Source organism: Fusarium oxysporum, chromosome 8, assembly GCF_000149955.1.
Source record: "Fusarium oxysporum f. sp. lycopersici 4287 chromosome 8, whole genome shotgun sequence".
NCBI lineage: Eukaryota > Fungi > Ascomycota > Sordariomycetes > Hypocreales > Nectriaceae > Fusarium > Fusarium oxysporum.
Genome location: NC_030993.1, coordinates 613,412 through 634,414, shown reverse-complemented (window position 1 = coordinate 634,414; position 21,003 = coordinate 613,412). Strand labels below are relative to the sequence as shown.

The 21,003-nt window shown below is 49.1% G+C and overlaps 9 protein-coding genes and 1 non-coding gene across 12 annotated transcripts; 3 read left to right on the top strand and 7 right to left on the bottom strand.

Annotated features, from left to right (window-relative positions):
* Window positions 1-482: 482 nt before the first annotated feature.
* On the bottom strand, window positions 483-4,250 carry FOXG_02867 (uncharacterized protein). Its single transcript, XM_018380339.1, has 2 exons — window positions 3,805-4,250; window positions 483-3,712 (listed from the first exon to the last, which is right to left on the bottom strand). The coding sequence occupies exons 1-2, from the start codon at window positions 4,180-4,182 to the stop codon at window positions 551-553; spliced, it is 3,540 nt and encodes a 1,179-aa protein (XP_018236582.1). The 5' UTR covers window positions 4,183-4,250; the 3' UTR covers window positions 483-550.
* Window positions 4,251-4,374: 124 nt separating this feature from the next.
* Window positions 4,375-6,897, top strand: FOXG_02866 (uncharacterized protein). 2 transcript variants are annotated; one of them, XM_018380337.1, is made up of 5 exons: window positions 4,375-5,722; window positions 5,787-6,021; window positions 6,081-6,146; window positions 6,210-6,491; window positions 6,553-6,897. In XM_018380337.1, the coding sequence occupies exons 1-5, from the start codon at window positions 4,473-4,475 to the stop codon at window positions 6,784-6,786; spliced, it is 2,067 nt and encodes a 688-aa protein (XP_018236580.1). In that variant the 5' UTR covers window positions 4,375-4,472; the 3' UTR covers window positions 6,787-6,897. The 2 variants fall into 2 exon arrangements, with proteins under 2 accessions (XP_018236580.1, XP_018236581.1); XM_018380338.1 differs by having other exon boundaries at window positions 5,787-6,146; window positions 6,553-6,674.
* A 19-nt stretch (window positions 6,898-6,916) lies between these two features.
* FOXG_02865 (uncharacterized protein) lies at window positions 6,917-9,586 on the bottom strand (the record flags this gene model as incomplete). The annotated part of the gene is made up of 1 exon (XM_018380336.1): window positions 6,917-9,586. The coding sequence occupies one exon, from the start codon at window positions 9,584-9,586 to the stop codon at window positions 6,917-6,919; it is 2,670 nt and encodes an 889-aa protein (XP_018236579.1).
* An 81-nt stretch (window positions 9,587-9,667) lies between these two features.
* Window positions 9,668-10,466, bottom strand: FOXG_18422 (uncharacterized protein; the record flags this gene model as incomplete). Its single annotated transcript, XM_018398495.1, has 2 exons — window positions 9,668-10,015; window positions 10,074-10,466. The coding sequence occupies 2 exons, from the start codon at window positions 10,464-10,466 to the stop codon at window positions 9,668-9,670; spliced, it is 741 nt and encodes a 246-aa protein (XP_018236578.1).
* Window positions 10,467-12,101: 1,635 nt separating this feature from the next.
* Window positions 12,102-12,846, bottom strand: FOXG_02864 (uncharacterized protein). The gene has a single exon (XM_018380335.1). It carries the CDS (start codon window positions 12,797-12,799, stop codon window positions 12,107-12,109), a length of 693 nt encoding a protein of 230 aa, XP_018236577.1. The 5' UTR covers window positions 12,800-12,846; the 3' UTR covers window positions 12,102-12,106.
* A 2-nt stretch (window positions 12,847-12,848) lies between these two features.
* On the bottom strand, window positions 12,849-14,414 carry FOXG_02863 (uncharacterized protein; the record flags this gene model as incomplete). The annotated part of the gene is made up of 3 exons (XM_018380334.1): window positions 12,849-13,559; window positions 13,609-14,225; window positions 14,281-14,414. The coding sequence occupies 3 exons, from the start codon at window positions 14,412-14,414 to the stop codon at window positions 13,102-13,104; spliced, it is 1,209 nt and encodes a 402-aa protein (XP_018236576.1). The 3' UTR covers window positions 12,849-13,101.
* A 369-nt stretch (window positions 14,415-14,783) lies between these two features.
* On the bottom strand, window positions 14,784-14,870 carry FOXG_18421. Its single transcript has one exon. It is a non-coding gene; the product is annotated as a tRNA-Gln (tRNA).
* Window positions 14,871-15,826: 956 nt separating this feature from the next.
* FOXG_02862 (uncharacterized protein) lies at window positions 15,827-16,819 on the top strand. 2 transcript variants are annotated; one of them, XM_018380332.1, is made up of 3 exons: window positions 15,827-16,062; window positions 16,118-16,315; window positions 16,368-16,819. In XM_018380332.1, the coding sequence occupies exons 1-3, from the start codon at window positions 16,002-16,004 to the stop codon at window positions 16,442-16,444; spliced, it is 336 nt and encodes a 111-aa protein (XP_018236574.1). In that variant the 5' UTR covers window positions 15,827-16,001; the 3' UTR covers window positions 16,445-16,819. The 2 variants fall into 2 exon arrangements, with proteins under 2 accessions (XP_018236574.1, XP_018236575.1); XM_018380333.1 differs by having other exon boundaries at window positions 15,879-16,062; window positions 16,118-16,802.
* A 42-nt stretch (window positions 16,820-16,861) lies between these two features.
* FOXG_02861 (uncharacterized protein) lies at window positions 16,862-19,855 on the top strand. Its single transcript, XM_018380331.1, has 2 exons — window positions 16,862-18,818; window positions 18,874-19,855. The coding sequence occupies exons 1-2, from the start codon at window positions 17,333-17,335 to the stop codon at window positions 19,137-19,139; spliced, it is 1,752 nt and encodes a 583-aa protein (XP_018236573.1). The 5' UTR covers window positions 16,862-17,332; the 3' UTR covers window positions 19,140-19,855.
* Window positions 19,085-20,737, bottom strand: FOXG_02860 (uncharacterized protein). The gene is made up of 2 exons (XM_018380330.1): window positions 20,314-20,737; window positions 19,085-20,263 (listed from the first exon to the last, which is right to left on the bottom strand). Exons 1-2 carry the CDS (start codon window positions 20,662-20,664, stop codon window positions 19,655-19,657), a joined length of 960 nt encoding a protein of 319 aa, XP_018236572.1. The 5' UTR covers window positions 20,665-20,737; the 3' UTR covers window positions 19,085-19,654.
* Between the last annotated feature and the right edge of the window lie 266 nt (window positions 20,738-21,003).

Here is a 21,003-nt window from a genome sequence, read left to right as displayed (position 1 = left end):
GGCGTATAAACTAATAGATATGGTGTAATATGGAGGATATACTTGGACTTTTAGGGTGCTAGCTGGAGTATTTGGCGTAATCTTTGTGTTGGGAATTCTGATCTATATGCTGAAGCTCAGATGGAGGGAAAATGTCCCAGAGGCTAAGGAGAGAAAGCGCATTACTACCATGGACTAGATGATAAAGCAGATTCTGTATCGCAGCTGTTCTCCTGCAGTTGGGTTACTGCCAGGACATTCATACGCTGAACAATGGAGTTAAATATAATGCTTTTCTCATCTGAGAATCTATGCTAGTTAATATAATCTGTCAAGTTATAGTAAGAAATTCATGTTTCGAGACTTGAACGTTAATAAAGAATCCATCCTCTTACGCCATAACGGTCATATTACGCTCTATTGGCTAAAGGAGGTAATATAAGTAAAAAGGGCGCTTTCAAGGTTGCTTAGCGTTTACTATCTTACTCAAGATAAGCTAGTACCTTGGAATTTCTCAGCCGGGTCGGACGATTACGTATTATCAACCGGTTCAGGAAGCCTCTACGCGTCATCACGTATTCACCCGGCGCTCTGGGATAAATGCGTGTGGGAGTGTGATGGAAGAGGAGCCATGGAGCACAAACGCCGCCCAATGATAGGGCTGTCGAGTTTTGCGCCTGGTTCTTAAAGCAAGCACAGCCCGCCGCAGAGCCTCAGCCAGATTGACGATGGTTGGGGATGATCCTCTTTTCGGTGATTGTCTGTACTGGTCCACTACGTCGGAGTAGAACTCGCCACTGAAATCCCGACCAGTACTCGATAACGTGGGCCAAATTGTGCCCAGCACTGAACTGGCCCCTGCACAGAGCAGAGCCGTGACCACGCCGAGAGGCTCGTCGCCGGCAGAAATCACCTGCAGCGCAGAGTCGCACGCTACAAGCGTTATGTGCGGACTCTGAAGCTTCATCTCAAACACTCTTCGAATCGGGAGGAGCTCGTCGGCGAGCTCAAGACTCTGGTCTCCAAGTGTGGGTTGATCAAGACGACAATGGCCATGGAAGTGGAACATAATTGAGGTTTCCATCATCTGCTTAAAGCACTCTGCCGTCACAGCTTGGCCACTAATGGATTTCCCACCGTACCGTTCTGCCAATTGATCCAGGGTAGTGTAGACATTCGACTGCTCCGCGTGCTGTTCCGACGAAAACTTGCGGTCGCCCCTAGGTTCATAGACACCTGCCATGTTCAACCCAAGATTCGTTGAGATACTCCCGGTGAGCTCAGAGCGCCGGTAGCACTGCCAGAAGGTCGTCAAACTCGCACTGTAGATAACTGGGTTGCGTTGGATCACGGGCGTGTTATCCTCCACCCAAAGCGCATGGAGCGGAATCGAATGGAGAACATTCGTTGGACAGAAGACGAGAAGTTCCCCTTTTGATGTCAAGTCGTGCAGAGAAGCAACTAGTTTATCGATACTCCTCAGACAGTAATCTGGCTCATCCTCGTCGTATTCATCATCAACGAAAAAGGCAGCCAGGCGTCCTCCATCCTGAACGTCGAGCCATTGCTGCTTCCAAGCCTTTACCTCGGCGACGGTGATCCCGCAGCTCACAACCTGTGGAGGAGTATCACTCTTGAGAGTAACGGTCCATATAGTGCCACCAAGATCGACCCAGTCAACAAATACCACCTCCATCCCTCCAGCATTACACTTCATCTTTTGTCCCAAGTCACGTATCTCAGAGATAGAAACTGGGGTGCTCTTCCGTAGATCGAGGGCCTGTCTAAGGAGTGGATAGCCGGCCATCTTGACATGAATCAGATGCAGATCGCTACGCAGCTTAAGCCGCACAACAGGGTCCGCGGCGGTCATCTGCTGGGTCACAGCTTCTTCCTCCTCACACAGCGCCTTCATCTCGGGGTCCCGCATTATATCGTCGTTGAGTGTCGCTTGGATGGGAAATTGGTTTGTGAGCTGGTCACCTACGCTCCTCGCTTTGGCGCACTGGATCCAGTCCCATAGATCTGCCATCCTGCCCTCTAGCTGACAGACGGCAAGTGCCCTGGCATGTGTGTCCTCTATGCCGGATGTCATGACGAACTTCTGCTTCCGTGATACAGCCTCGAAACTAGCCAGGATAGATACTTCAGCTCTGCGCTCTGCCGAAGCCTGATCTGCTTTCCGTAATGATGCCAGGGCAGTATCGCCACTGACAAACCCGTGCGACCATGCCTTGAACTGAAAGAATCCACACAACCGCGCCGATTCTGCGAGCATAAGCGTGTTGTCGAGTGCCTCGAAGACATCCTTCGCAATATCACTCAGCTCGATACAACGTCGAAGCACGCTCCAGGACGGCGGCACACGAGCTTGGAAGGTTGTATAAAGCGCGTTTGCTTGTATTTGCCGGGCACAGGCGGCACTTACAGGATTCCGGGCCTTCAAATAGAATGCGACCGCCTGCTCGAAGTGTTCGTTGCGGCTGTCAGTCACTTCATGGTCTAGCTCAGTTCCCATTAATATCTGACCACGTAATTGGTGTAGCTGAGCTCTGCAATAATTGACTTCGTCGGGAGTAGCTTTTCCTGGAAGATTTTGAAGACATTCTTCCATACTATCCAGACACGTGCCCCCTCTCTCGTCGCCCTTGGGTAGAAATATCGACCCAGCAAGGACAGCCATTTTCTCGAACGCGGCAAGAAACAAGCCCTCACCGATATGGTGAGAGATTTCTCTTTCTGCAAAATCGATCGCTTCTCTCACTCCAGGTGAGCGAAATCCACCGCACTTGTTCAACATGGCCAAAAGAACCATCAGCGTCGCGCCGGCTCTCTCGAGTCTAAATACTTCTCCCCACCTGTCGACTGCACTTTTCGCCCACTCCAATGCATTTTCACCATCACCAAGGAGATTGTATGCATTGGAGGTAACGTTAGCAATCATGCCTTTCACCCATCTGCAGTCTCTCACGTCGATGAGTTCGTCAATACTGCGGGCAGACTCGATGACCTGAGATGACCTCGTAGAATGGCTTAACCAGTTGCTCAGATGCCGAACTTTCAAAACGACATTCTCCAACTCTGCACCAGTGATATCAGAGAGCTGAGAGTAGATGTCCAGAAGCGAAACTCTTAGGTCGAAGCCTTGTCCCGGGGGTATGCTGCTGAGCATGAGAGTGACAGCCCTGCTGTAAGGGCCTGGCGCATTGTTTTTCTCGTAGACTTGGAAACAGCCTTGTATTTCTTGCAGAAGTTCCGTTGTGAGATTTAGGATGCTTTGTCCAACTCGATTGCAGGCCTGTCGAAGTCTGATGTCCACGACCGCATGTGTATGGCCTTCGGATTGGAACAAACGAATCGCTTCCGCTTCTAAGAAATTTACACGCTCCCATCCAGGCTCATTAATCTTATTTCTAAGGTGAAGTAGTTCACCGACGGCTGTAGCTTTCCAAACAGGCACCGCATTTGGCGACTCTACGATTGATTCAACCATCTCGATCGCAGAGGAAAACCTCATATCTTCCAGTCCATTTTGCTGAGCTGTTGATGTATTTAAAAGACGGACGTAGTTCTGGGCCACGGCAAGAGCTTCTCTTACCCGTCCCTCTTGCATCAATCCCCAGAAAGCAGGGATTTGCCAAGCGATGGAAGCTTTCAATTGATGAATTGAAATCCGGTCGTGGAGGTCGTTTATCATGAAGAGAAGCGCAGTATACGTGATGTTGATGCTGATCTGTGCGATGCTACGAGTCAGTGTCTACAGAAACGTAAATTACGTCTTTTGGGGGTAAATATGAACATTAAACATATTTGAACTCAACTGACCCTGCAAGTATCAAGATCTCCGATGCCATCTAAGGCAGAGAAGGTTTGGTAAATGTCAGATGCCTCCTGGAGAACTCCATTGAATGAAGCTTTAACAATGGGACGCAGCCGACAAGCTTGCATTCTCAGCTGAAGACAAAAGGGATGGTCCGAGGGGTAGAGGGTTGCGTCGCTCTCTAGTGTATGCTCAAGAGTGTTAAGTGCAGCCTTGAGACATCCCTGGTCAGTGAGTACCGTTCCCAGCTCTGCCGTAGCACAGAGTTGATCGTCGCCTCTGGCAGCGAGAAGAAAGTCCTGGAGTATCTTGATAGCATCATCGTATTTCCCTACATCATTCATATGCTGAGCAGTCGACTTTGCCTCTATCCACGAGGACATGCTGAGATATCTGAGGTAAGTATTTGGCGCTGGTAGGGAGGGGAAACGCAGCTTGGATTGGCTGGGACTTAAACGCAACTGCATGCATGGTCTTACTAAGGAAGGCGTAAGATTGGACACCTACGTGCGGCTGAAAGTTGGCCACGTGATTGTTGCATAAATACGTTGGCATCTTTCATTGACCTTCATTGCGCCTTTTTCTCCAGCAAAGAGCCTAAAGCAAAGGAAATTGGTGGCGAGTTCCAAGGATATTCTCACAGAGCCAAAGGAACCCATTTTGCCAGGGCAACATGGACCAGCCAAATCCAACCTACGCCGTCGCGGAGACCGAAGAAGGGATCCCCACCAGCTGGGAGCCGCGATGGTGCCAGTTTGACCATCTGAAAGAGGAGCTGTGGCTGGGACAACACAATGTTGACGATACCAGCACCCGGACAAAAATAACACATATAGACTTTTTCGGCCTTGGCGTTATTGGGAGTGTCTGCTCTGTGGCATACGGAACATGGAGTGACAGTCCTACCAGTCCGACTAGCCCTGCAGCACTTGTGGTCATGCAGTTTGACTTTCGGGCAGGCTCTGGGCCTCTTCGGTACAAGAGTGCGGAAATATCTATTTCATTTAAAGGCCAAAAGCCAGGGACCAGTCATCCTGTCATCCACCAATTCTTTCCAACAAGTAACAAGTCCCGCGGCTCACAGCCCGCACTGCGAAGGTCAGCATCGATGTTGCCATCAGACCCATTTATCTGGTCGCCAGACGAGTTCATTATCCGGGGCAAGACCTGGTTGTCTAAAGGCGTCCAGGAACCTGACGAGGTAACCTGGACCATAAATGAGATCCACGGAAGTAAGTTCGGGATTTGTGAGCCGGTAAAACTGGCCTTCATAGTGGCACATCGGGGGCCGTTCCAGGCCACCGTTGAGGTCGAAGCCACCACCGCAATCAGCCTTATCAAGATCAGCAACACTCTATGGTCTCGGGACGATCCTCTGTTATTCGACTGCATCACCCACAAGGGCATGCCGCTGCCAGCGACGAATCTAAACGAACTGGAGTCCCAAGCCTTGGCGGATTACATTGCTCTAGCTAGCCCATCTTCATCCGCGCTTTCAACCGTAGTCTCGGGTCTTGTGACAGCGCCTTCGTCTTCCCCTAAACAAGAATACACTTCGACATCCTCAGGAGCTGTGTATAGAGTACAAGGGATCCCAGCAACATGTATTAGAGGCCAGTTCATCAAAGGTCTCGCAACAGCTCTCAACCTTGACGCAACTTCAATTCGGATACATTCATTCATGGCGAATCCATATGGCACCAGGGTTGAGATGATGTCCGTTTTATCATTCCACAAAACCCCCGAATTTCTACGCGTGAAGTCCACAAAGAAGGAATGGCATCTGGATGTCACATTACCGTCACAAGGAACCGAATCCACTCCGGCGGAAAATACAACCATCAAACTCCTATTCGACACGCACTTCCTTGGGTTCTCCGTTGTCGGGACGCCCTTTGAAAATTCTGATCAGATTGAAGTTGAGTACGTCATAGACGCCTCCCCATACCTTGATGGACGCACAATGGCTCACCAGACCAATCAACAGTATCGTTGCAGTTCACGGGCTTGGGGGACACGCATATGGGTCTTTCAAAGAACGAGGCGGCAGTTACATGTGGCTTGAAGATTCGTTACCAGCACATCTCAGGGCTGCATTGGCTGGGTGCGCTGCAAGGATCCTTTTGTACGGGTATGACGCTCGTGTTGAAAACACAATCTCCTTCCAGAGCATTCACGACCTCGCGGGTAGGTTAAGAGGCTCACTAAGAGCAATCAGACCAGTCAGGATAACGCCCAGGCCACCATCGGTTGCGGAGTATAAAAGCTAACAGAAAAAAAGGGTATTATCAAGAAACGCCCCTTGGTCTTCATAGGCCACAGTCTCGGTGGTCTCATCATCAAGGAGGTATGTATCCCTCGCTTTGTTTAAAACCCTTGGTCTGAAAGTTGACCCTGGTGTCATTACCAGCTCCTGGTAATGCAGAACGAGCCTGGAGGTGACGAAACGGACATGCTCAACCTCAGAGCTACCGGAGGCGCCCTGTTCTTTGGTGTTCCTCATCGCGGAATGGACAATTCTGCCTTGCTAGCCGCCATTGGGTTGCAGGCCAACCGTGAGTTTCTCGAATCACTGCGAATCGGGTCTCCTGAACTCGAAAAGCAGTCACAGCTGTTTTCTTCCGTTTCAGCCCTAGATGGGTCTGTTATCTTTTCGTTTTTCGAAACATGTATATCTGGAACAGCGAAAATGGTAAGTTCCTTTTCTATTTTCTAACATGAATCTTCTATGTCAGTTCCTGAAGCAAGTCTAGGATAATGGGAAATTGACCATGAATGGCGATCCTGCTATTCTCGTCAGCAAGGACTCGGCAAATCATACCGAAGAATACTCACGCTTCCTCATCCCCATCAACCGCAGCCACTCAGAGCTGGTCAAGTTTGAGCGATACAGTGATGACTACGAAAGAGTGCTAGAATGCCTCCAGGAAATATTGGAGACAACAAGGGAAATCATAACTCGAAGGCTAGCAAATACGACACTTTGATCATGCGAATACACAAATATCATGAGCACGAAAGGATATTTCAGATAGTGTTTATGCGTCATCATCTTCAATAGAATGACTTATGAATGAAAGCACTTAAAATCATGGGAAGTCTCGCACAATCTAAGCCTTAAGAACTAGGCTGCCTCAGTACAGGACTGCCATGTAGAACAAAAGGAGCCCAATAATACGGTTTTCTCGTCCTCTTATCCCTCCTTAGGTCCAGGACCACTTTGCGCAGTGTCTTTGCCAGATCCACAACTCCATATCTACCAGCCCCTTCCTGTATCTGTCTTAGAACGTCTGCGTAAAATAATTCCGCGAAAAGCCTCCCCGGCATAGAAGCAATAGGCCATAATGTCCCCAGAACTGAACCAGCACCGGCACACAAAAGTGCTGTCACAAGACCCAGGGGCTCATCCGCCTTTGCCACTCCCTGCACTGCCGACTCGCATGCAACCAATGTAATGTGTGATGCAGTGTCGAGTGTCAGCCCGAAAATGTCGCTGACGGAGACTTCTCCGCCCTGGGCGAACACTAGCGCCTGGTCTGTGAGAAGCTCCGGCCTTAGCACGCAGTGGCCATGGAAATGGAATATGGTCGACGTCTCCAACGCATTACTAAAATGCTGTTTATTGGCTGCTTGGTCCGAGAAGACACGCGCGCCAGTGATACTACCTAGATTACTTGCTGCGCTATACACGGCTGACTGCTCCGCAGGGGAGAACGCTCTTCCGCCGCCTGGCTCGTAAACCGCCATGATGGTCATGGGCGTTGATTCAGCCTGTGGAGGAAAGTTGACAGATCTGCGGAAACACTGTATGAAGCTCGTCATGTTCGCGGCGTAGATGACAGGGTTTCTGGTGATGAGAGGCTCCTCATCTATCCATAGAGCATGAAGAGGGATGGAATGCAGAATGCCGGTTGTAGAGAGTACTATGAGGTCCTCTGGTGCTGAAACTTGACCTAGAGGTAATATGAGGGCATCCAGATGTCTGAGGGCGTAATCCGGGTCGTCGTCGTCCCATTCTTCCCTAGTAAAATCGTAGTCGTACTCTTCGTCATCATCCCCTTGGCCCTTTGCAAATCGCAGAGCCCATTTATTGATCTCAGTCCGTGATATTGGGCATTTCGCCAGCTGAGGAGCTACAGAATCGGGTTTCACGGTTAAGAGGAAGATGTCGTCCTCTATAAACAGCCAGTCAGCAAACACGAGAGGTCCGAGATCTTGTAGTTCCGGCGTTCGAGCGAACCACGAGCGCAGCTGCTCAAGCGAAGCTGGAGTAGCGTTTCGGATTGCAGTCACTGAGTCTAGTACGGAGTACTGTCGCCATTGCTGCTGGAGTAGATGGAGCTGATTGCGGAGGGGTAGGCGCTCGGCAGCTTGACTTTGTGCGATGGCCTGTAGTAACGCCTCTTCTTGAACAAACAGCCGATGGGCTTCTGCATCGGCCATGATCTCAGCCCTGAGGTATCCAGGAATCAGTGCTCTGAGCCCCAGCAAGTCCGAAAGACTTCTGGCCTTGGACTTCTGGAGCCACTCCCAGAGTTGTTCGACCCAACCTTCTCTGCGGCACAGTTGAAATGACATCTCGAATATTTTTAGGTTGCTAGGATCGGCAGTCATCCTCTGTTTCTGGGTCAGGCCATCCAGCCTGCCGAGCATAGCTACCTCGACACGCTCATCATTCCTTGTTGTCTCTGCCTCTAGGAGATACTGCATAACAGCTTCTGCTGAATCATTCTGATGGAATGCAAAGACAGCCCGCCAATACGTCGCCGAACTGACCATAGCTTTAGAGTCCAAAAGGCGGAATGCTTCAACCGTCGTGTCCATTGTTTCAATGGATGCTCGAAGCAGATCTTCACTGCTGTACTTCTGCGACGCGTAGAACATTAACGTGGCCTGGACTGAGAGTGCCTTTGCATCCTCCGTTATGTTCTTGTGCTTCTGATATAACCGACGTGCCTTTTGGGCCAAGTTGATACATTGAGCCACGAGTTGTGGACTCCAAGAACCTCGGGATGATGGAGATAATAAAGATTTGACCGTGCCCAGACATGATGCGGCCAATTTAAGGTCAATCGCTTTAGCGGAAGGAGTTGGTGGCTGTTGGCTGAGCAGTTTCTCCCATCTCTCGAGCAAGTTGTTTGTTCTGGGGTCTCTCCTCTTCATCAAAGCATCGGTGAGATGGCCCATTTTCTTGACAACATCCTCGGTCAAGCCCTGCTCGGCCTCATTGTCTATTACTGTGGTCCACTTTGCTACAGCCGCATCGAATTCCTGCTCTGTCCAGGTACTGCAAGCCTGGACATCCGCCAGCAGTTGCGTTTCCACCGCGCCGGCTCCGTCTGCAACAGAGCATGACATCCACAGGTGCTCTGAATGCTTTGACCACTCTATTGCGTTTTGATGATCATTGAGCGGTATGTATGCGAGCGCAACAATGTTGGCCACCGCACCCTTAAACCAAGCACAATCCACTTCGTCTAGAGCGTCATAAAGCCCTTTGCCGAACTCAATAACCCGTGGCGTGTGCCCACCTCGGATATACCAGTGCGATATTGCGCGAAGTTTAAATATCATGGCGAGCACAGGTGCCTCAGCCTGCTCCGCCAATGTCTGCGCTGTGTCAATAAGAGACAACTGCAGCTCGAAGAATTCGCGCCCAGTCAATTTCGCCTGCATGATTTCTAATGCCTTGAAGCGGCCCGCTAGATAGTCCTGATCTTCTAGCTGCTGCAGGAGCCCCTCCAGTATGTTCCCGCCCTCTACGAGATCCATATTCCCGCTGGACATGTCGTGACAGACCCGGCTGACTCGAATCCCTACCTCACCTGTTGTGCTGCATGACTCTTTGTACAGTTCCACAGCCTTTACCTAGTACGACTCCCCCAAAGCTTTATCTTCAGGGTCTGTTGTCCATGCCAATAAATGGAAGACCTTTGCTTTGAGGAGATTTGGAATAGCCGGTGCATCCACAAGACGCTGCATTGCTTCTTTACACTCATCCATGTCTAGACCATATAGCTTGGCCAACCGTGATGTTGCTCCAGCTGTGTATGCTCTGAGTAAAATGACGGCAAGTCGAAATTGGCTATGTGATGTGTTCGCGTCCAAAGCTCGTTTGACCCAGACGAACACCCTTTCCATAGCCTCCTTCGGGAGAGGCCGATTGAACTCGCTAATCCACTGCATCAGTTGGCAATAGCCTTCGACTGTTCGTACCTAATAGAGTCCAAAAGGTCAGGAAACTTTCAGCGAAAAGAAATGAAAATTCCCATACCACATCTTCATCCAGATAATTATCACATGAAATCAGCGAACTGATAATATCCTCGAGGGATAGAACCCGCTGGCGGATCCCTCCAAGACCTTTGAAATCATGCAAACGTTGAGCCTTGAAACTAAGCAACACCATTTGCAGTCGCATGCCTACAATATTGTGGAGAGACACGACCTCAGGATCAGTAACGTGCTGCTCCAAGGTCCTTACGGCCTTTCCGTAGTACCCTTGCTGACCGAAAACCTCTGCCAGTTCGAGTGCAAGTCTCTTGGTACTAAGGGCAGTGCGAGCTTCTGTAGATTGCAGACGCTCTGCCGCCTCTATATACCGACCTTGGTCGGTGAAGGATTGGATCGCAGTCAGAAACTGCTCAGCCTGCTGTGTATTCTCCATGTATCCTTCTTCAAGACAATAGAATAGTCAGCTCGTGGATCTGGAAGACGGTCGGAGGTATTTAGCAAGCACACTTATCATAGCATGGGACGCCATAATCACCCGGTGTTATGTGGCTGCTTACTGTTAAAACTAACGTGCTACCGTACCGGTCCCGAAACCCTGTACAAGAAACGTGGGGGATTAAGAACCAAACATTTGCGCCACTTCTTCCTTCCGCTAAATCACGGAGAAGCAATACTTAACATACCTGTTAATAAAATACTTTAGATATCCAATTGTTCTTTTAATGACTTCAATTATAATATATTACTTCTTTATCTTCCGGGTTTTTAATTGCAGAGCTTTTCTTTCCCTCACCTTACCAGGTAAATACAGTATAACTTCTGCCAAACTAGCCTTTATATCCACACAATTATAAAATACTGATTAGAAGATTTTCTTTACATTTTCTTTGGCATCTAAGCTCTAATAAATGTGGTTAAACGCTATGCTATTTAAATCATCGCTGCTTAAAGTACCAATCCCTGTCTACAATGCATCAGCCCCTCTATGGAAGACCTTCTAGTCTGCCGAGCATAGCTACCTCGACACGCCCGTCATTCCTAATATATCTAGCTTACTATTTAAGTATTATATTATAATACCTAATTGATTACTACAGTATAGATATTAATAAGAGGAAAACCTAGAAAATAACATTTTTACTTCCCTTTAGGAAGTATAAAAAGGTCTAATTACTTAATTAAGATAAAAGAATATTACTTTTTTAAGTGTATGACCTTCTTATCCCAGTATTAAAGTAAAAGGCTATCCTCTTTGCTTTTCCCAGATATTAAGATAAACCTTGCTAAGTCCTTTTCAATAGGCTATACCTACTTACTATTCTATCTATATAACATAGTAAAATTAATGCCATTAATTAAACCCTGGTTTTTCTTAGAGTGGAATATCCTTATATAAGTGGCGCTTTAATAAGGCTAGTAGGAACAGTCCGATTGCGATTTCTACTAACTCCACGGCTTGTTCCTGGGTATGCGAGGTTATGCTGGATATACTAAAAGTATCATCCGCTTATATTATACCTGCCCAAGTCTGTTCGCTATCCAGGAGGAATAGTTCTCAGGGATTCTTAGGCCTAATAAGATCGTTTTCTAGTAGCAATATCGCATATCAGGACTTATAAGAAATATATAGTGCTATAATACCAGGAGTAATATTATCTTACTTAAGAAGTGGAGTTAGATACTAAAACTCGTATCCTGGATGTAATTTATGCTTAAAGAAGGGACTTAATAAGGACTTAGCCCCTAATGGTTTATGCTTCGTTTTTAGGTTTTCTAAGCTTAGGTGCTTACTCTAGCTATTATAGAGTCTAGTCTTACCTTCTAACTATGCATTTCTACTTTCGAGAATACTAGCATAGATAGGGACCCCTGGTGACTTGGTCGTCTCGTGGTATTTCTATTGTGATGTTGACTTTACTTAGGTATAGCAGGTCCAGTAGTATGTGGAAGGAAGGGGCTTATTTCTAATGCTAAATTAAGAACAAAGAAATGCTTAACCCAGCAGACTAGTAGATTACAGCCCGTGGAGCTCCAGGCCACCAATTCTGTGTGAGAAAGGTTTAATATATGCAGTTACTCCTCGCGCTTCGTCAAATACCCCTTCAGAGCATCATCCAACGTCCTGCTCTCCCTCAACGGAACTGCATTACCCTTCTTCGTCAACCCAATCTTGTTATGCCAAACAACCTTCATCCCAGCATTAGTCGCACCCTCAACATCCCCCGCACTTCCAGCAACGAAAAGAATATCCTCAGCTTCAACCCCCAACTTGGGCAGGATAGCGTGATATGCTTCCTTAACAGGTTTGTAAAACCCACTCTCCTCAGCCGTAACAGCAGCATCAAAAGTAAACGGCGTTTCAAAACCAACACTAGCCTGCTCCTCAACACCATGAATAGCGATATATCCCGAGTGCTTGGAACAATTAGTAATAACACCAACTCTAGAGCCCTGGGCTTTCAAAGCTTGGAGAACAGAGGGGACTTCCTCCCACGCTTTGATGCTCGACCAGTTCTTGAGGAGCGCTTCGGGCGCTGATGCGGGGAGACCAACTTCCGCAGCAGCTTGTCTGACGAGATCCTCATAGGGCTTGTAGGAGCCAGCACCAAAGGTGATTTCGAGATAGCGCTGACGCCAGCGGCCGCCATCTTCGTGAGTTTTGGACGGGGTTGATGCGTCCCATAGATCCCAGGAGTTCAAGAGGCCGGTGAGGAGATCGAAGACTATGGCTTTAGGTTGCCAGTTCTCATCAGTGGGGGTGCTCATCTTTGTGAATTTAGTGTGGTAATGTGGTAGTAACTGGATTTGTGGAGGACATTTACTGAGTGAAGAGATATTTATTGCACGGCGAAGGATCAAGACCCCCGCCTGCTTAAGGGCGCACTTGACATGGTGTTGGTTTTAGAAGCGATCTGCCAAGTAATTCCCCCATTTTCGTGAGGTAATGCGAAGACTATCATAATGCACGATCGGTCAGTCAGTAACATTGGCCGAAGCTCGGCATAGGAAGCCAAATCATTCCCATCACTATCCCGAATCACACAAACTCCCACCAAGATCCCCAGATTCTACAGTTTCGGTCTAACACTAGATTGCGATTCCAATATCTCGCTCGCAAGTTCAGCCACTTCACTCGCAACACCCCAAGACAGTTCGAATCCTCGTCCTCCAGCCCCATAAGCATGAATGGCATGCTTGACGCCCCATGTAGTATCCCTAGCTTCAGTTTCGACTCTCATGCCACCCTCGCGAGCTGGCCTTCGTCCAACGACATCTTTGATAACTTTTATCGTCTCGGGTGTCTGTTTCTTGTCGCATGCCTGTGGTATGATTGGCTGAGCAGCTTTCAGTAGCTGACTCTGTGTTTCTTGTGATGGTTCGAGCTGCCAGTTTCCCACTTCTTTGGTACCGCCAATGACTGTTCCTCCATTGAAGGAACGAGGAATTATAAAGCTCCATGTGCCGTCTTTCTTTTGAGTTGTGATTGTTTTGTCGGCGGCGGTAAGGTTGGTCAGCACTGTTTGACCTGGTCCTTGTTAGTTATCATCTCTTCTGGTAAGAAAGACTTGTCGTACCTCTGATGGGGAAGCACTTCTTATCTCCAAAACCCATTCCACTCGCATTCACGACTAGCTTGACACTAGGTGCCAGGATGAAAGCCTCCCATTCACTCTTCAGATCCCTCTGCAGTGTCTTTCCACCCTGTACAATAAACTTGCGCAGCAAGCTAGCAGTATACAACGGCGCATGGATACAATACGTCTCATACTCAAATCCCAATTTTACACCCTCAGGTAGCTCATGCGCTTCATACTTTCGATATCCCGGCAGTCCAGTCTCGTTTGCAAAGCTCTGCGCATCTTGCTTCAAATATTCAGGCGAAGGGTCCTCAAGATACTCAATCCCCGGAAGACGTCTGATCCCAACCCAAGGTTCAGTCTGTTGATGATTTTGAAGCTCAGCGACAGTGTGTTTCACCCACTTGGCTTCACGACGCAACTGTGGCGTTGAGGCGGGGATGGGTCGAATGTGAGCGCCAGCCCACATGGAAGCATAGTCTGCAGAGTGAGTTGTTGGTGCGCCGGGGATTGAAGTTGGCCATTCTTTTGCGACGAGGAGGACTGAAGTTGATGGTGAGTCGGCGGTTAGTTGTTGGATCTCGAGGGCGCTGGTGAGACCGATGATGCCAGCACTGGGACGTTAGTGTTAGCAGGGGATTTAGGGAGGGCTTAGTAATGAAAGCATACCCAATGACCACAATCGTAGACTCATTAGTCTCAGATGAGCCAGGGACTGACATTTTCTTCAGATGTGAAAATGTGAAGAGACGGGGGAACAGTGGTACGTTGATGGACAAGAACAAGTGGAGGTTGGCTAACATCAAATGTCTCCACAAAAGTAATCCAACCAGGAGACAGTTGACTCGAACCCAAGACAAAGACGTTCAATGTAGACAAAGCACAAAGACGGCAAACGCAGTGTAACACTGCAACGTGTGTCCATTCGTATCATCATTGAAGTGACCCAGACATTATCATTTCCGTGCGACGTCACGAGAACGGTAGTGATCAGTCTTGACCGACCGACATCGGCTACGGGGTCCATACATTAGACAACTCCCATTTACAGCCGACGAGTTGCGGAGAGTTGAAATATCCGAGAAAGAAATTGCAAAAAAACAAACATTCATAACCACTTAGGAGATGGGGAAGGAAGTATTTTATCTCCAGATGCGGACATGACAAAAATGAGGTCCTACCCGGGTTCGAACCGGGGTCTTCGGAAGGCTTTTGAGGAGTATCAAAATCCGACGTCATTACCACTAAACTATAGGACCGTTGATCGATGACTAATCGGTAAAAATCAAGTTCTATTAATGACGCAGAGAGACAGCGACTGGCGGAAGTCAATGCGACATACCCTATAGATATTACTTGAATTAGGCTTTTATAATAACCCTGTATTATTTATATAACTTTAATATTCAACTGATACTAGTAGTAGAATACTTAATTCAACTTAATTAATACTTATGGCTTTATTGCCTAGTGAAGTGGCTCAGCATTGGTCGAGCGTAACTTGAGTGTCAAGATGAGAGTTGTAGTTGGAATGCTTATTAAGGAATCTACCACCAACACCGGGGTGGCTAAGGCTTGTCAGAGTCTGGTTGGCTGCAAACCATCTTACAGATCATATTGCTTTTCTTGCAGGGTACATAGCTCATTTGATAAGCCATTTCCACAAGGCGTTTATTTTCTTTCATCAGTTCTCTGTTTTGGGAAAAGTAGCTGGCAGGGGACCTCAATCAAGCGACAACTGACCGGAGACAGCCGACCCGGAGCTGAGTAGATCAAGGGCGGAAGCGACGCGGTGTGACGGTGTTGGACCAGGCCTTGATCGGTGAACGATCATGGCTGATACAAGTTTCAGTCATAGGTAGTGTTTTATAAATATTCATTGTTAAGAGGTTATCTTAGGATCGGCAATTGCATTCGGCGAGAGATAGTTCTGTAATTGAGAAATATTACTGAGTACGGTGTCATTGCTCACAATACAAGACCAAGGTGAAGAACCAATGACGGACATAGCGAAAATGCTGAGGCTCGTTTAGTCGGTCTAGCTCGTTAGCTGACAGACGCATGACATGGTCTGTATCAGCATGGCATGTTCTGGGAGGCGATAATTAAGCAAAAAAAGAATAAGCAATCGCTCATTGGTCCTTTCTTCTGAGTCAGCTGCTATCAACCAATCATAGCGAATGCGATTACCAGCTCTCAGGTCCGCAGCTGTGAAGCTTTAGTTGAAGTGGGTCAAGTTCTTTGAAAGCCATTAAGTACAAATAAGACCAAGAGCCGCTTGCAAGATCCAGTATCTCAAACAAGCATTCACAATCCAATCACTTTTTTCCCACATAAACACACATTCTACCACTCTCCCCAATAACTCAACAACACTTCAAACCGTCAAAATGGTCGTCAACACTCCCGCTACCTGCTGCCGCTCTGGCGACAACGTCGAGTGCGCCTGTGGTACGTGACATCATCCCCTTCTCCCCATTCACAACCCTTCTAACAATCATCACAGCTCAAAAGGCCACATGCTCATGCGGTCAAAAGTCCGCTCTCCAATGCACATGCTCCAAAGCCGCCTCCGAAAACACCGTCAACGGTCCTCGATGCTCATGCCGCGCTCGTCCCGCCGGTGAATGCACATGCGACCGCGCCGCTACCGAGAACGTTACACCAACTGGTTCAACTTGCGCTTGCGGATCTCGTCCTGCTGGTATGTGGCGTTTGTGTTTCTGTGACGACTGTTGCTAATTGTGGGGTTTTAGGTGGCTGCACTTGCGAGAAGGCTGCTGATGGTGGCTTTAACCCTGCCAACGAGATCGACTTTACTACCAAGAAATAAATTTGCTACAACGACGACGATGAATATGGCTTAATGGGGTAGAAAAGACAATACTGCATTTGAATGGCGTTGGGGAACGGTTACGGTACTGGTTCGATGGCGAGGCGATAGATACCTGAGATACGGATACAGAAATGAACAATATTCATGACATTCAACCTACGAAGAGAAACGTGTAATTGTGTGATACAAACAGAACTTCTGAGGGTCTGTACTACAACATGTTCGCAAGCCAGACGAAACGGGATGTTTTGGCCGCTAAGCAAACGCGTCGAGAGGATGCTCAATTGTTCACTCTGAGAACGCGCAGTCCAAACCAAGGTTCTTTGTCAGATGTCAATTGTGCCATTTCCAACATCAGACGACAATAAGGTTGGGACGTATAATTGAACTGTCATTGCAGCGTCTGTGCTCAAACGATGGGACGTTCATTTCATCAATATGCCAGCGGTGAATCGCGTATCGGCAGATAAGATGAACAATTGCAAAGCTCTCGATTCACCGCCTTGGAAAGCTCTGCTCCTCTTGCTCGTAACTGGGAAATTTGTCCGGCAGAAAAACCACTAGCGCAATTGGAACTGGCTGACAGCTTCCGGGCGGTGACACCCAATCCAGGCTTCACCCCCTGTTCAGCCCGCAAATGATCACTGCCCCAGCGCGGTCAGATCAGCTTTTTTTTTCCCTATTGTTCATCAAAGGGTAGAAAATCCACCCACTTTCTTTATTGTCGCGCTCTTCCCAAGCTTGATCTTATCATCAATACCATCACTTCATCAAGTTTTGCACTTTTTGATCTCGTCAATCAAGCTTCTTATTTGAGCAAAAAGCAACTGTCGCGCGTCACACATACACACACACAACAAATCATCAGGTCACAAATCCTACGCGATGGCGCCACGAGCCAAAGCAGCTGCTGCCACCAAGACCGCAGCGCCCAAGAAGGCCACCACAGCTGCCGCTGCTAAGAAGGAGACCAAGACTACAAAAGCTGCTGCCAAGAAGGCTGAGCCTGCTGCCACGAATGGCGCCACGAAGAAGCGCAAGGCTCCCGAGGAAGAGTCTGAGCCAGAGCAGGAGGAAGATCGCAAGACAAAGAAGTCCAAGACCACAGAACGCGTCGTAAAGCCCGCTGTCAAGCCCGCCCCAAAGACCAAAGCCGCTGCTACAAAGGCCAAGACAACGACACGAGCAAAGACCGAAGAGGCGGAGGAGAAGCCTGCTGCTAAGAAACCCGGTCGTCCTGCTGGAATCAAGGCCGAGCCCAAGAAGAAGTCCGAGTTTCCTGCGATCGGAAAGAAGCTCAACGACGCGCCCACTCAGATCCTCGATGTCTACGTCTTTGGCGAGGGTTCATCCGGCGAGCTTGGTCTTGGAAGCAAGCGCGTCAACAACAAGAAGCCAATCGACGTCAAGCGTCCCCGACTCAACGATAACCTCTCCGCCGTCAACGTCGGCGTTGTCCAGATTTCTTGCGGTGGCATGCACGCTGTCGCGTTGACGCACGATAACAAGATCTTGACATGGGGTGTCAACGATCAAGGCGCGCTTGGTAGAGATACAAACTGGGATGGTGGTCTTCGCGACATGGACAAGTCAGAAGACTCTGACTCGGAGGATGAGGACGATACTGGTATTAACCCCATGGAAAGCACACCGACAGCTGTTTCCGACGAGCATTTTGCTCCTGGCACTAAGTTTGTCCAGGTTGTCGCGAGTGACAGCGCCAGTTTCGCCCTCACAGAAGATGGTCGAGTCTACGGCTGGGGAACCTTCCGATCCAGCGACGGCATCCTCGGCTTCTCAGAGACCATCAAGGTCCAGTCCACTCCCCTCATGATCCGCGATCTCAAGAACATCAAGGCCCTCGCTGCCGGTTCCAACCACATTCTCGCTCTCGACCACAAGGGCAACGTTGTTGCTTGGGGCTGCGGTCAACAGAACCAGCTCGGCCGCCGTATCATCGAGCGCAACAAGATGTCCTCCCTCATTCCCCAGGGTGTTGGTCTGCCTCGCGGCAAGATTGCCAAGATTGCTTGCGGTTCTTATCACAGCTTTGCCATTGACAAGAGCGGTCAGGTTTATGGCTGGGGTCTTAACAACTTTGGCGAGATTGGTGTTGAGTCGAATGCTGGCGAGGATGATGCTGTTATCCTTCGACCTGCTAAGCTTACATACCTCGATGATTACAACATTACTGAGATTGATGGTGGCGAGCACCACTCCCTTGCTTGCTCCGACAAGGGTGATCTCTTGACCTGGGGTCGTGTCGATGGTTACCAAGTCGGCTTCGAGTTCGACAAGTTGTCTGAGGACAACACCATCTACGACGAGCGAGGCAACGCTCGTATTCTCTTCAAGCCTACTATCCAGCCTGGTAAGTCACACTCATAACCCCTCACTCTGATCCACCCGCTAACCAACATTTACAGACGCCAAAGACATCGTCGCCGTCGCCGCCGGCACCGACAACAACTTCGCCATCGCCTCCGACGGCAAGGTCTACTCATGGGGCTTCTCCAGCAACTACCAAACCGGCCAAGGCACAATCGACGACATCCACACTCCCACTCTGATCGACAATACCGCCATCCGTGGCAAGAAGATCATCGGTGCAGGCGCAGGCGGTCAATACTCTGTGCTCTTCGGCATCGCTGATGATGCTCCCACAAACGGCGTTAAGACCAACGGCGCTTAGACCTTGACACGAGGAATGAATTGACGGAGGAATCTGGGATTTTCCATATCAGCCCTATTCTTAATTACGCTGCTGAGGGCAGCTTTCCAATATTTGTACTTTAACGTCGGCGGATGCATGATGAATCGGATGGGCGGATTCTGAGTGCGGTTTAAAAAAACAACGTTTTTCATGATCAAGGAGGATGCATTCTATTTTGATGCCTTTGCATGCTGGTTTGTGGTATATAGATGGTCACGATGTCTTTGCATATCTGAAAGTTGCTTTTTTAAGAGTCTCAACGCTAACCTGAACCTTCTGTCCCTGCTTCTTTTTAATCGTGACATACAAAAATAATTATTCTAATACAAGGGAGCATGTCCCAGTTTGTGTAACTTGCGTCTCCCCATCTGAACGCCTACCATCCCTCCATCATATCTTCGCCGCGAGGGCGTTATCATGTACAGCGTCGAGTTTCCGCGCGCAGAAAACTCCCATCGTGTCAGAACCATTTCTGCAACGTGTCGTTACTTGCTTTATGCGTTGAGCTTAGCAGCAGCATTGGAAAACGTTCCACTTCCTCGGCTGCTGAAAATACCCATGATGCCGAATCCAACATAGAACAGCGCAAGGGGATACGCAACAAGCCCTCGCATGCGCTTCATCTGTCCCACCGCGCAAAACATCCCGCTCGCGCTATAAGTACACCAGAGAATAGCCGCCGTGGTCGCGACAATGCCAACAGGTGTATCCATCCTCATCACGATGCCGAACAAGCTCGTCGCGACGAGCGGTAGCAGGCAATATCCCAGCACGCTCGCGCTGCGGGGGTACGTCAGCGTCGCGGAGAAGTGGCCGCCCTGCTGACCGTCGTGCTGTTGCTGAGGCGCGGATGGATCGCTGCTGTATTGGGGGTAGCTGTTGACTTGGGGTTCGCTGGCGTCGGAGGGCGACATGAGAGAGAGGATGAGGTGGAGGGATATGGAGCCGAGGGCCGCGAGGCCGTAGATGTAGCCGAAGTGGACTTGGCCTGAGAAGAGGAGGATGAAGCCGAAGAGGAGGAAGAAGATGAGGGGGCCCGCGAGGTCGGAGTCGTCCATGATGTGCGAGTCGATACGCCGGAAGGGGTTCAGCACAGCGAGCGTCTACAACAAATCAGCGTCACCACCCAATTAATTTGGGGAAAATAACATACCTTTGCTTGAATATGTCCAAAGTTAACGCCCAGCTCCTCCAGCAAAGGCGGTTCACCATCATACCCTTCCGACGAGAAAGCCGCAACCCAACCAGTCCTCAACCCGCCCTGCTCACCCATCCTCCCACTGACACCCTGGGCACCAAACGCGGGAGACGCAAAGTTCTGCGCTGGAGCTCCGACGCCATAGCCGCCCTGGTTGCCGTATCCGTAGCCAGCGGCTGCTGCTTGCTGGGGTGTTGACGATCCCGGGTTCGTGTACTGGGAGGGGAAGAATTGCAGGTTCTGCGCGGCGTTGGGGCCGGCGGCGGCGGGGTATTGTGGTTGTTGCGATGAGTAGTAGTTTGACATTGTGATGGTGTTGCGGAGAGAAGGGGGGTTGAGGGTGAGGTGGTTGTAGGGTGTTTTTGGGAGAGGCGGTCTTGAGGACAGTTTGGAGGTGAGAGCTTGGATGAGGCTGGTGCCTTGACGTCGGTGGTTAATGTGGCGGTGCAGGGGTAAGCCACAATTCCGCCAATGACTGACCTCCAGGCTCCAGCTCTCTTGAGAAGTTGAAGAGGTCAAGAGGACACGCACCGGAACCTTTTCAGTAAGATAGTGTTCAGTAATTAATTTACTCGCTAATATTGATTAATTTATCTCCATGTTATTTTTGGCATGGTGCTTGACCTCTTGGATTCGTTCTGATAA